Source organism: Carcharodon carcharias, chromosome 20, assembly GCF_017639515.1.
Source record: "Carcharodon carcharias isolate sCarCar2 chromosome 20, sCarCar2.pri, whole genome shotgun sequence".
Taxonomy (NCBI): domain Eukaryota; kingdom Metazoa; phylum Chordata; class Chondrichthyes; order Lamniformes; family Lamnidae; genus Carcharodon; species Carcharodon carcharias.
The window spans coordinates 97,399,219-97,411,393 of record NC_054486.1 but is presented as its reverse complement, the minus strand read 5'-3'; the positions used below and the strand labels follow the sequence as shown (position 1 = coordinate 97,411,393).

Genomic DNA, 12,175 nt, shown 5'->3' with positions numbered 1-12,175 from the left:
TATTTGTTATAATTCTCTTGAAGTTGCTATGGCAGTACATTGCCATCTGGAGGATGTGGTGAGGAGTGGCCAATCATTTCTGCTCCACAGCAGAAGTTTAAAAAAGGAACTGAAAAGTGGGGCCGCTTCCACTGCTCTTTCACAACTTCTAACATAGTGCCTATGGAATGTGGTCACATGGTTCTGATATGGTGTGTAATGTGGTAGGAAACTGCAACGGTATTTTTTTAAATTACATGATGCACCTGTACTTGCTTGTCATGAATTTTACAGTAATTGTTTTTTAAAGAAGGAACTCTTGGTGGAATTTGCCCTTTATGGGAGTTGCTGCGTCAAGCCTTTTGGCCAGCTCAAGAGTGACACTCACATGGGAAAGATCGCCCTTTCCGCCTACACACACAAATCGTCAATAGCTGTAAAGAAGAGGAGCAACTAAAAAATTGCACCACGGCCGATAAAGGACTATATATTTGGAGGGCATTATAGAGAACCACCAGACACGGCCCAGTGGTGTGGTATTTATCGTACTGAACCAATAACCTAAAGGCCTGGATCTGTAATCCAGTGAGCATGAGTTAAAAGCCTACCACGGCAGTTTGACAAATTTTTTCCAAAACATGACATAAAGAGCTGGTGTCAGTCAAAGTGACCATGAAACTGAGGTTGTAGTAAAAATCCAATTTAAGAAAAGTTGCCATCCTTACCAGTCTGACCAATGTGTGACTCCAGTCCAACATCAATGTGGTTGATTCTTGAGTGCCACTCAGAGGTGGCTCAGCAAACCTTTCAGTTGAATCAGCACCTTGTCAAGGCAACCAGGGATGGACAATAAATGCTGGCCTTGCCATTCATGTCCAATTCCCCAGAATTAATGGTAGTAGTTTTGGGTGTCACCATGGGGACATCCTGAGGTATATCGCAGTTCTTGGTTAAGAATCTGACTTTCCTCATACATCAAAGAAGAATTGTTTCGGTTAAAAAAATGCTAGTTGAATAAAAAAAAATCAGGCTTCTACATCTCTAAACTGCAGTGAAGCTGGAAATTGTGCCACTGTCGATTGAATCATTCTTATGGAATGTGGATTTAAAACCTTTGTTCCATCAATATCTTTAAAATAAAACAGGAGGCAGTAGCACAGTGGCCATGTCACTGGACTACTAATCAAGAGGCCCAGACTAATGCTCCCAAATCTGGCGGAATTTAAAATTCAATGATTAAACCTGGAATTAAAAGCTAGTCTCAGTAATGGTAAGCATGAAACCACTGTTGATTGTTGTAAAAACCCATCTCATTCACTAATGCCCTTCAGAAAGGAAATCTGTCGTCCTCATTTGTGACTCCAGACCCACAGCAATGTAGTTGACTCTTAAATGCCTTTTGAAATGGCCTAGCAAGCCATTCAGTTGTACCAAAACTGCTACAGAAAAGTCAAAAAGGAATGAAACTGGACAGACCACCCGGCATCAACCTAGGCACTGAAAACGACAAGGGTACACCTAGCCCTGTTGACCCTGCAAAGCCCTCTTTACTAACATATGGGGGCTTGTGCCAAAATTGGGAGAGCTGTCCCACAAACTAATCAAGCAACAGCCTGACGTAGTCATACTCACTGATTCATAACTTACCATGTCCCAGACACCACCATCACCATCCTGGTGAGACAGGACATACTCACCAGAGGTGGCGGCACAGTGACATACAGTCAGGAAGGAGTTGTTGCCCTGGGAGTCTTCAATGTTGAATCTGGACCACATGAAGCCTCGTGGCATCAGGTCAAACATGGGGAAAGAAACCTCCTGCTGATTACCTCCTACTGCCCCTCCTCAAATGATGAAAAAGTACTCCTCCATGTTGAGCACCAATTGGAAGAAGCACTGAGGGTGGCATGGGCACAAAATGTGCTCTGGGTGGGGGACTTCAATGTCCATCACCAAGATTGGCTAAGTAGCACCACTACTGACAGAGCTGTCCGAGTCCTAAAGGATATAGCTGCTAGGCTGGGTCTGTGGCAGGAGATGAGGGAGGGAAGAGGGAAAAAATCTTCATGACCTTGCCCTCACCATTGTACCTGTTGCAAATGCCTGTGATAGTATTGGTAGGAGTGACCACTGCACATCCCTTGTGGAGATGAATAACTCTATTCACTATAAACAGTGACACCTAATTCTAGATCCTCCTACAAGAGGAAATACTCTCTCCTCATCGACCTTGCCAAGACACCTCAGGATCTTATATGTTTAAATCAAGTCACCTCTGACTCTTCTAGTTCTAGAGGACAGGTCTTCAGTAAATAGCCTTTGCAATATCCAGTGCCTTCAACCGTTTCTTGATATCATGTAGGATGAATCAAATTGGCTGAAGACTGGCATCTGTGGTGCTTTTATTTTTACATTCATTCATGGGATGTGGGCACTATCACGTTTGCTAAATTGGATAGATTTCAAACAGATCTAACTACTCAAAACTGGGCATCCATGAGGCGCTGAGAGCCATCAGCAGCAGCAGATTTGTATAATGTTGCAGGACAGAAAATTGAATTGAAGCGTGCAGCAGGGCATGCCAGGAGCAGCACCAGGCATACCTAAAAATGAGGTGTCAACCTGGTGAAGATACCACACAGGACTACTTGCATGCCAAACAACGTAAGCAGTATGCGACGGACAGAGCTAAGTGATCCCACAAACAACAGATCAAATCTAAGCTCTGCAGTCCTGCCACATTCAGTCTTGAATGGTGGTGAGCAATTAAGTAACTAACCGGAGGAAGAGACTCCACAAAAATACCCACCCTCAATGATGGGGGAGCCCAGCACATCAGTACGAAAGACAAGGTTGAAGCATTTGCAACCATCTTCAGCCAGAAGTGCCAAGTGGATGATCCATCTCGGCCTCCTCTTTTGGTCCCCATCTAATGATGACCAGGAAATCATTGTCCATTGTTGTAAAAATCCATCTGGTTCATTAATGCCCTTTAGCGAAGTAAATCTGCTGTCCTTATCTGGTATGGCCTACATCTGATTCCAGGCCCACAGCAATATGGTTGACTCTTAAATGCCTTCTGAGCAAGGGCAATTTGGGTTGGGCGGTACATGCTTGCCAAGCTAGCGATACCCACATCCCATGAATGAATGTAAAAATAAAAGCACCACAGATGCCAGTCTTCAGCCAATTTGATTCATCCTAAGTGATATCAAGAAACGGTTGAAGGCACTGGATATTGCAAAGACTATTTACTGAAGACCTGTCCTCTCGAACTAGCTGTGCTTCTAGTTAAGTTATTGTAGTACAGCTACAATACTGGTATCTATCTGGCAAAGTAGAAAATTGCCCAGGTATGTCTTGTCCACAAAAAGCAGGACAAATCCAGCCCAGCCAATCACCAACACAAAGACAGAAAATGCTGGAAAAACTCAGCAGCTCTGACAGCATCTGTGGAGAGAGAACCAGCCAATTACCACCCCATCAATCCGCTCTCAATCATCAGCAAAGTGATGGAAGGTGTCATTGACAGTGCTATCGAAAGACACTTACTCAGCAATAACTTGCTCACTGACCTTCAGTTTGGGTTCCATACATACAAATATACGAATTAGGAGCTGGAGTAGACCACTCACCCCTTCAAAGCTGCTTCACCATTCAATTAGACCAAGTCTGATCTGACTGTAACCTCCCCCCCCCACCCCCGGTAACCCTTCAACCCCTTGTTAATCAAGAATCTATATATCTTTGTCTTGAAAATATTCAGTCTCTGCTTCCACTGCCTTTTGAGGAAGAGATTTCCAAAGACTCTCTGAGAGAAAAAAATTCTTCTCATCTCTGTCTTAAATGGGTGACCACTTATTTTTAAACAGTGACACCTAATTCTAGATCCTCCTACAAGAGGAAACACTCTCTCCTCATCGACCCTGCCAAGACATCTCAGGATCTTATATGTTTAAATCAAGTCACCTCTGACTCTTCTAAATGCCAGTGGATGTAAGCCTAGCCTGTCCAACCTTTCCTCATAAGATAACGTTCCCATGCCTGGTATTTGTTTAGTAAACCTCTGAACTTCTTCTAATGCATTTACATTCTTCCTTAAATAAGGAGACCAATACTGTGCACAATACCCCAGATGTGGTCTCACCATATCCTGAATAACTGAAGCACAACCTCCCTACATTTGAATTCAATTCCCCTCATAATAACCAATAACATTCTATTAACTTTCCTAATTACTTACTTTACCTACATCAAGTAGGACTACTCAGCTCCTGACCTCATTACAGCCTTGGTTCAAACATTGACAAAAGAGCTGAATTCGAGATGAGGTGAGTGACTGTCCTTGACACAAAGGCATCATTTGACTGAGTATGACATTAGAAAGCCCTGGTAAAACTGGAGTCAATGGGAATCAGGGAAAATTCTCCACTGGTTGGAGTCATACCTATCAAAAAAGAAGATAGTTGCAGTTGTTGGATGTCAATCATTCCAGCCCCAGATCATCGCTTTAGGAGTTTCCCAGGGTAGTGTCCTAGGCCCAACCACCTTCAGCTGCTTCATCAATGACCCTCTCTCCATCATAAGCTTAGAAGTGGGGCTGTCTGCTGATGAATGCACAATGTTCAGGACCATTTGGGACTCCTCATGTACTGAAGCAGTCCGTGTCCGTATTCGGCAAGACCGGGACAACATTCAAGCTTGGGCTGATGGATGGCAAGTAACATTCACGCCACACAAGTGCCAAGAATGATCATCTTTAACAATAGAGAATCAAACCATCTCTCCTTGATATTCAAAGATATTGCCATCGCTAAACCCTGCACTATCAACATCCTGGAGATTACCATAGACCAGAAACTGAACTCGTCCAGACATATAGATAATGTGGCTACAAGAGTAGGTCAGAGGCTGGGAATTCTGTGGTGAGTAACTCGCCTCTTGTCTCCCCAAAGTCTGACCACCATCTCCAAGGCACAAGTCAGGAGTGTGATGGAATACACTTCACTTGCCTGGATGAGTACAGCTCCAACAACACTCAAAAAGCTTGACGCCATCCAGTCCAAAGCAGCCCACTTGATTGGCACCCCATCCACTACCTTAAACATTCATTCCTTCTGCCACCGATGTGCAGTGGCAGCAGTGTGTACTGCTGCAGCAACTCACTAAGGCTTCTGCCACAGCACCTTCCAAACCATTGACCTCTACCACCTAGAAGGACAACAGCAGCAGATGCATGAGAACACTACCTCCTGCAAGTTCCCCTCCAAGCCATACACCGTCCTGCCTTGAAACTCTATCACTATTCCTTCACTGTCGCTGGCTCAAAATCCTGGAAATCCCTCCCTAACATCACTGTGGGTGTACCTACACCGCATGGACTGGTGCAGTTCAACAAGTCAGTTCACCACCACCTTCTCAAGGGCAATTAAGGATGGGCAATAAATGGTGACCTAGTCAGCAATGCGCACAACCTGTGAATTTTTTAAATGCTCAAAGGAATTCACATGTAACTTTCATGAATATGGGAAATATTTCACAGGAATTACATCATCTATTTAGAATCCTGACTTTACTTTCTATATAGGATAGTGGGATGATGTACTTGCTCCTGTACAGTTCAAGTTAGCCTCTTTCTCTAGTTAAAGAATATGGAAGTGTAATTAGTCCACGCCCATTGATTGCAATGCATCCAAGGTACCAACTTTTTGCTGCCTGCTTATTTCCATGATTTCTCTGTGCAGCAGCACTCTCCACACTGTTCATTGCCCAATATAGTGAGTGTCTAGCACCACTTAAAGCTAACCTGTACTGTTGGAGGTGCTGAGATCATTGAGAATAGCGTGCTGTGCAAAAATTAACAATGACTGACCATTGAGAAAGTAGGCACCAAGGTTTTGGACTGGAGATCTTTTTCGAAGAGATGGAGTGATACCCCTGTATTCTCACGGAGGCCAGAAACCCTCAAGGCACATGTTCAGAAGACAATAGCAGGAGACAATAGAGGTCAATACCAGGGGTATAGCTCTAAGAATGTGGATGTAGGAAGGAGTTTCATGACCTCATATGAGTGGTCAAGATTAGTGAATGCATCTCGAGGGACAAAACGGCCCACTCCTGCTCTTAATTCTTGTGTGTTGTGATATCTTACGGACCACACCACTAGCCTCAGCCATTGCTGAATTCACCAACCCCCATTTCATATTAACAATCTTTATGATTAAGAACTTGTATCTAACAGTGGTATGCTTCACATCACTCTCCCACACTTAACATTCTTGCAAGCCTCAAAACCATGTCACAGCTTGTACACACTAGCAGCTATTTAGCCAATGACAGTCACATCGTCCAAACAGATTACACAACACTCACAGACTTGCTTCTCTGTCTCTCGCAGGACAAGGTGACCAACAAGAGGCAGCAGGAACTAACTGGAGGGAGAGAGGCATGTCTGCATGTTCTAACCCCCATGGAGAAAACGATGCTGGCCATTGTGGGAAGGGCTATTGCTGAGGCTGAGACTCTGGCCCCAGTGGGGCTGAAGCCATTGAAAGTTACCTAATCCACCTTATCTCATCCCACTTCTCCCTCATCCCACAATCTCTTCTGACTGAGAAGCTGGTAATGGTGTAAGTGTGCACTTCTTACTTTCTCCCCTCACCATAACTCTACCTTTGCCCTTTTTCGTTTAAAATAACCAAGAAATGAAACCTGTCCAGGCTGTGGAGAAAAAGTAAGAAGACAGTGAAATGAAAGCACAGCGACGCTACATTTCACAATCACAGCCAGCAGCTCAAATACTGACTCCTTAATTTAGAGGATAGCACAGAAGCGGAATCTGCACATGATGAGATACTGGGAACAAGGGTGCTACAGCCAGGGGGCATCAAGCATAGATAGCACAGGTGCCAGCTTTCCAGAGGGTGAGATCTCACACTGACGGCAACTTTGATGGGCCAGGCTTCAAAAGAAGCTTGATTGAGCTACAAGTGCACTGGAAAGTTTGCAATCAGTGCTAAGGAGCATGGAGGAGTTAAGCACCAATCCAGCCCAGTGTTTTGCACAAAGATTGGAGCCATTCTTTCCAACATAGAACGGGTGGTTACCTCCAGATGCACACCTCCGAAACCAACATAATGAAGCATCTGATGTCGAATGTCTTATATTCCATTGCAGCACAAACTGTTTCCATCAAAAGTTTGAGTGCTGCAAAGAAATCTGTCTGCTGCCGTACAAGCTCAGGCTTCTGCCATCATGCTCTGGAAGCCACTGCTCCAAAGGACTTCCAGGGTGTCAAGGCACTCCAGCAGACTGCTCTCTAACAGTGCACTAAGATTGCTGAGGAGCCACCCTGGGAGAATTGCAGTCGATCCAAGGAATACAAACACCTGTTCCTCTCTCAGGATGACAGCATTCATGCTCCCCGCCCTGCCATTCCAATAGTGCTCTTGCTGCTGCCTGTTAGCCAGCCAACCCAGCTGCTATTCAGAGATGGCAGACTGCAGCCAGGCCTTCTGGGGCCCAGAGTTGCTTGAAGTTATCCTCAAAGGCATCTTCAGCCTCCTCCAAGGAAAGTCAGCAGCCTAGCTTTTACTAGCCATGCTGCAGCCATTGGGGTTGTACCTCAAAGTTGACAGCACTAGGACAGGCACAAGGAAGAGGCATTAAGGGAATAAACAAAGGTGATTTTTGTTTGAATTATTGCATCATTTAACTCACTAACTTGGAATTGGAATCTGTTTTTGTGGGACTGCTGGTGAGCAGGAAATTGGGGCTGAGGTTACTGGTATCGCTCGTTACTTATTTTCTCTCCTAGAGTCTGGGCAGAACGGGGCTATATGTTGCAGCCCCTCTTCCTGTCCCTGTTCCTCGTCGTCCTCCTCCTCCTCTCTGCTCCACATGCTGCTGCTCCTTAGCTACTCGCCTGCAAGGACCTTTCCCTCATAAATATTCAGCAAGCAGCATACCAGGACAAACCTTGAGACCCACTAGGGTTTCTGCAGAGCGGGCCTAGCAGCAGAAGCATTGCTTTGGGAAGCTAGTAAACTAATCTATAAGGCTCCTCGTGGCGGCATGGGTCTCGTATGCTTCCTGTGCACTTCTGTGAGAGTAATAGGCTGGAGTTGAAAGCCATGTTGTTATCAGTTGACTTTGTAGGCCAGTAGCCACCCTTCGGTTTGCTGTAATGGTTGAAATACAGCTGCCATAAAGCACTGATAGAGAAGGAAGGCATCATAACTGCTGCCAGGATACCAGGTACTGACTTGCATGATTCCCTGCCTGCTGCTCATTGAGGGAGTGGAATCCCCTTAGGTTCAGATCTGTGCCAGTGTTGACATGAGACACAGGCAAAACAGTAATGCATGCAATCAGTAGCATACTGCACCACGGGGAAGCCTGCAATCCTTGCAACCTTTTGTGCTTACTCAACCTTTTTGTCTCAGGCAAGATGGAATGAGGTCATGAGGACTCGAAACGTCAACTCTTTTCTTCTCCGACGATGCTGCCAGACCTGCTGAGTTTTTCCAGGTAATTCTGTTTTTGTTATGGAATGAGGTGACTTTGTCTTTCATTGCATGGAGACCCTTAATGCAGCAGTGTATTGAAACTGTGAGAGATCTTGCTTATATACCTAGCAGCAGTCTGGAAGGAGCACGATGCACAAAAGCTCAGATCCACGGATCCCTTCACAGCCACGGACAGTGCAGTCCTTGCACTGGTCAGAGGTTGAAGTTGTGGCCACAGCATTTGGCAGACTTCAGTCACTAACTCTTTGGTGAAGCACAGACATCTCAAACATTGGTAGTAACTGAAGTTCAGGTATGATAAAAGCTCCTGAAACACCCTCTGTGGATATAGCCTCCTATTGAGAGCTTTTCTCACTTACTCCTCCTCACTCATTTTCCCTGTCATGTGTAGGGCTAGGCCACCCATGACTGGGAGTAGCTCTGCACAGAAACTTTTAGGTCAACAGAAAAGTACTTCAGCATCAGCTGCATCACTCCTTGAAGACAATTGAAACTTTAACCAGTTGTAGAAAGCGAACAAAAAGGGTAGAATTATACCCACAACAAAAAAAAAAGAATCCAGCATACAACATGTAAGTAGTCATGAACCTATTAAATAGCATTGGTGATGGGGTCCTTCATGCTTTTTAACATCCTGTTCAGATGCACCTGGCTAAGAGAGAGCATAGGCTGGTACATGGAGCTTCAAATTGGCAGCACTGCCGTCAAATCGGTGTTACATACTGATTGACGCCATGACATGCATGTTGCAGGTGGCTGTCAGGTAAGCATTTGCTAACACCTTTAAAAAGCTAGCGTTTAACGGACGTCCGGCTGGAAGTGTCAGCATACATTGAATGACATTTTCGATACTTAAGGGGCCTCATTGCACCCAAAGGATGGGCTCTTCAGGGCCCAATTTCAGCCCTGTTATTTAACTTAAAAACAAACACAACAATGTGTGGTACAAATGCATATTTGGATTTAAATTAAATCACAAAGAAGAATTGGAAAATGAGATAGCTAGTTATTGTTTTTAAAATATATCAGTAGCCAGTAATCAAAGTACATCAAGATCGGATGAATGCTGTGCAATTAAAAAAAATACATTTGCTAACTTCAGTACAGAACCTGTGCAAAGGCATAATAACCACTAGGTGGCAGACTGAACCACCTAATTATTCATCGTTTCCTATTATTCTTTGTTAGATACCCGTACCACATTGAAGGAACTAGATGTGTCAACAGTACTTGGGGTATTTACTTTCAATGCTAACTAGTGTTTTATTCTATACCTTACAGAAAGGGGAAGGAGGACTTTACTGTGCATTTTGCCCAAGATCCAGTAATGCCAGAGGCTGCATTAGATCGCAAAATTTATCACACCGTTGTATTCTCCAGAACATTCATCCTTCAGTTTGATTAAAGAAAATATTAACATAAAATTTTAATGTAAACTAACATCTCTCTTACTGGGTTTTGTATATCCATTAAACCAAAATTGGCACTTTCACTGCATTTCACTTCAAGTCCTAAACTGTGCCAGTGAACAGAGCAATTGTCCATTGTAAGAATAAGTGTTGGTGACTTGCTGGAAACTTCAAAGTTAGACAGGTGGAGAGGCAGAACACTTTGGGAGATGCCCATGCACCAACAGGAAATGCAAAGTCAGGTCCATCAACAGCTGTGAACAAGATAGATTAAGGTTTTAAAACGTACACCTTTCATACATTTTTTCAGAAATTCAGAATACACAGGTGACTAAAGTTTAAGTTCTGGTGAGGAGAGAAGCTGGTGGAGTCTGGCCATTACTGAAAGTAAAATACCCTTTGCGACCAGTGTAATTGATGCTTAAAATTCCCCATCCTTGTGGAGTGCAGTTTAAGTGTAACATAGTTTTAGGTTCTCCAAAAATTACTTTAACTCAAAGCTCAGACCTCCTATTGGTTCCTTTTCCTGAAAATCTGTTCTTATTGTTTCTGACTGAATGGTACAACAGACACTACCTAGCAATCAGTTGCACTACAGTATTTTTTTATTCTCTCTTGAAAGTATTTGATGAGGATTCACACTTAATGTAGAGACTATTTTAAAGGTAAAGTGGCAGCATAGATAGAGGGGAAAATCATGAAGAGTAGAATGTAAATGGATATTTTCAGTTAGGCAAGATATAGCTAGTGGCATGCCCAGGGACCTGTTGTTGGGACCTCTGGCTGTCTCTTGATTTTGGCTTGATTGTATTGTGCATAATCTGAATCTACTGACAGCACCACACTAAGCAGACATGGGAAATTGAGATCAAATGCAGGAGACAAGCAAGATGCTTATGCCAAAATTGGGAGTGCTGTCCCACAGACTAGTCAAGCAAAAGCCTGGCAAGTTTTACTCAGAATCATATCTTATAGACAATGTCCCAGACACCATCATCACCATCCCTGGATAAGTCCTGTCCCACCAGCAGGACAGACTCACCAAAGGTGGCGGCACAGTGTGAGAGTGACTGCACTTGACATCAAGACATCATTTGACTGAGTATAACATCAAGGAGCCCTTGCAAAATTGGCGTCAATGTGAATTGGGGGACAGCTTTCCACTGATTGGAATCATACCTAGCACAAAGGAAAATGGTTGTGGTTGTTGGAGGTAAATCATCTCAGTCCCAGGACATCAATGCAAGAGGTCCTCACAGCGATGTCCTAGGCCCAACCATCTTTAGCTGCTTCATCAATGACCTGCCCTCCAGCACAAGGTCAGAAATGGGGATGTCTGTTGATGATTGCACAATGTTCAGCATCATTTGATATGCCTCAGGTACTGAAGCAGTCTGTGTACATATGCATTAAGACCAGGACAACATTCAGACTTGGGCTGATAAGTGGCAAGTAACAGTCGCACCACACAAGTGCCAGACAATGACCATTTCCAACCGGAGAGAATCCAACTACCTCCCCATGACATTCAATAGCATTACTATCACTGAATCTCCCACCATCAACATCCTGGGGGTTACCATTGACCGGAAACTTAACTGGACCAGCCATATAAATACTGTGGCTACAAGAGTCGCTCAGAGACGAGGAATTCTGTGGCAAGTAGCTCAAAGCTTGACTATCACCTACAAGGCACAAGTCAGGAGTTTGATGGAATACTCTCCACTTGCCTGGATGAGTGCAGCTTCAACAACACTCAAGAAGCCTGACACCAGCCAGGACAAAGCAGCCCACTTGATTGGCATCCCATTATCACCTTAAACATTCACTCCTACCATCACTGATGCACAGTGACAGCAGTGTGCACCATCTACAAGATCCACTGCAGCATCTCACCAAGGCTCCTTCAACAGCACCTTCCACACCTGCGACCACCTAGAAGGACAAGGACAGCAGATAGATGGGAACACCAACGCCTACAAGTTCTCCTCCAAGCCACACACCGTCCTGACTTGGAACTATATCGCCATTCCTTCACTGTCACTGGGTCGAAATCCTGGAATTCCCTTCCTAACAGCACTGTGGGTGTACCTACACCATATGGACTGCAGCGGTTCAAGAACGTGGCTCAGCACCACCTTTTCAACGGCAGTTAGGGATGGGCAGTAAATGCTGGCTCAGCCCGCGATGCCCAAATCCCATGAAAAGATGAAAAAACAACATAGGGAGTTTAGGAGAGTGGATTTCTATTTATCAATT

At 44.4% G+C, this 12,175-nt stretch overlaps 1 protein-coding gene across 2 annotated transcripts in view; it reads left to right on the top strand.

Annotated features, from left to right (window-relative positions):
- Positions 1-9,936, top strand: part of LOC121292833 (YLP motif-containing protein 1-like) — a 159,194-nt gene extending 149,258 nt beyond the window's left edge. Inside the window, exons 21-22 of one of the 2 annotated variants that reach the window (XR_005946342.1) lie at positions 6,377-6,608; positions 9,789-9,909. Coding sequence is in view for 1 of the 2 variants with exons in the window: in XM_041215293.1 (XP_041071227.1) it covers positions 9,789-9,912 (124 nt within the window). In the remaining variant the exon portion in view is untranslated. Of the gene's footprint in view, positions 1-6,376; positions 6,609-9,788 lie in introns of both variants that reach the window. The other variant, XM_041215293.1, reaches the window with a different exon arrangement.
- The last annotated feature ends 2,239 nt before the right edge of the window (positions 9,937-12,175 follow it).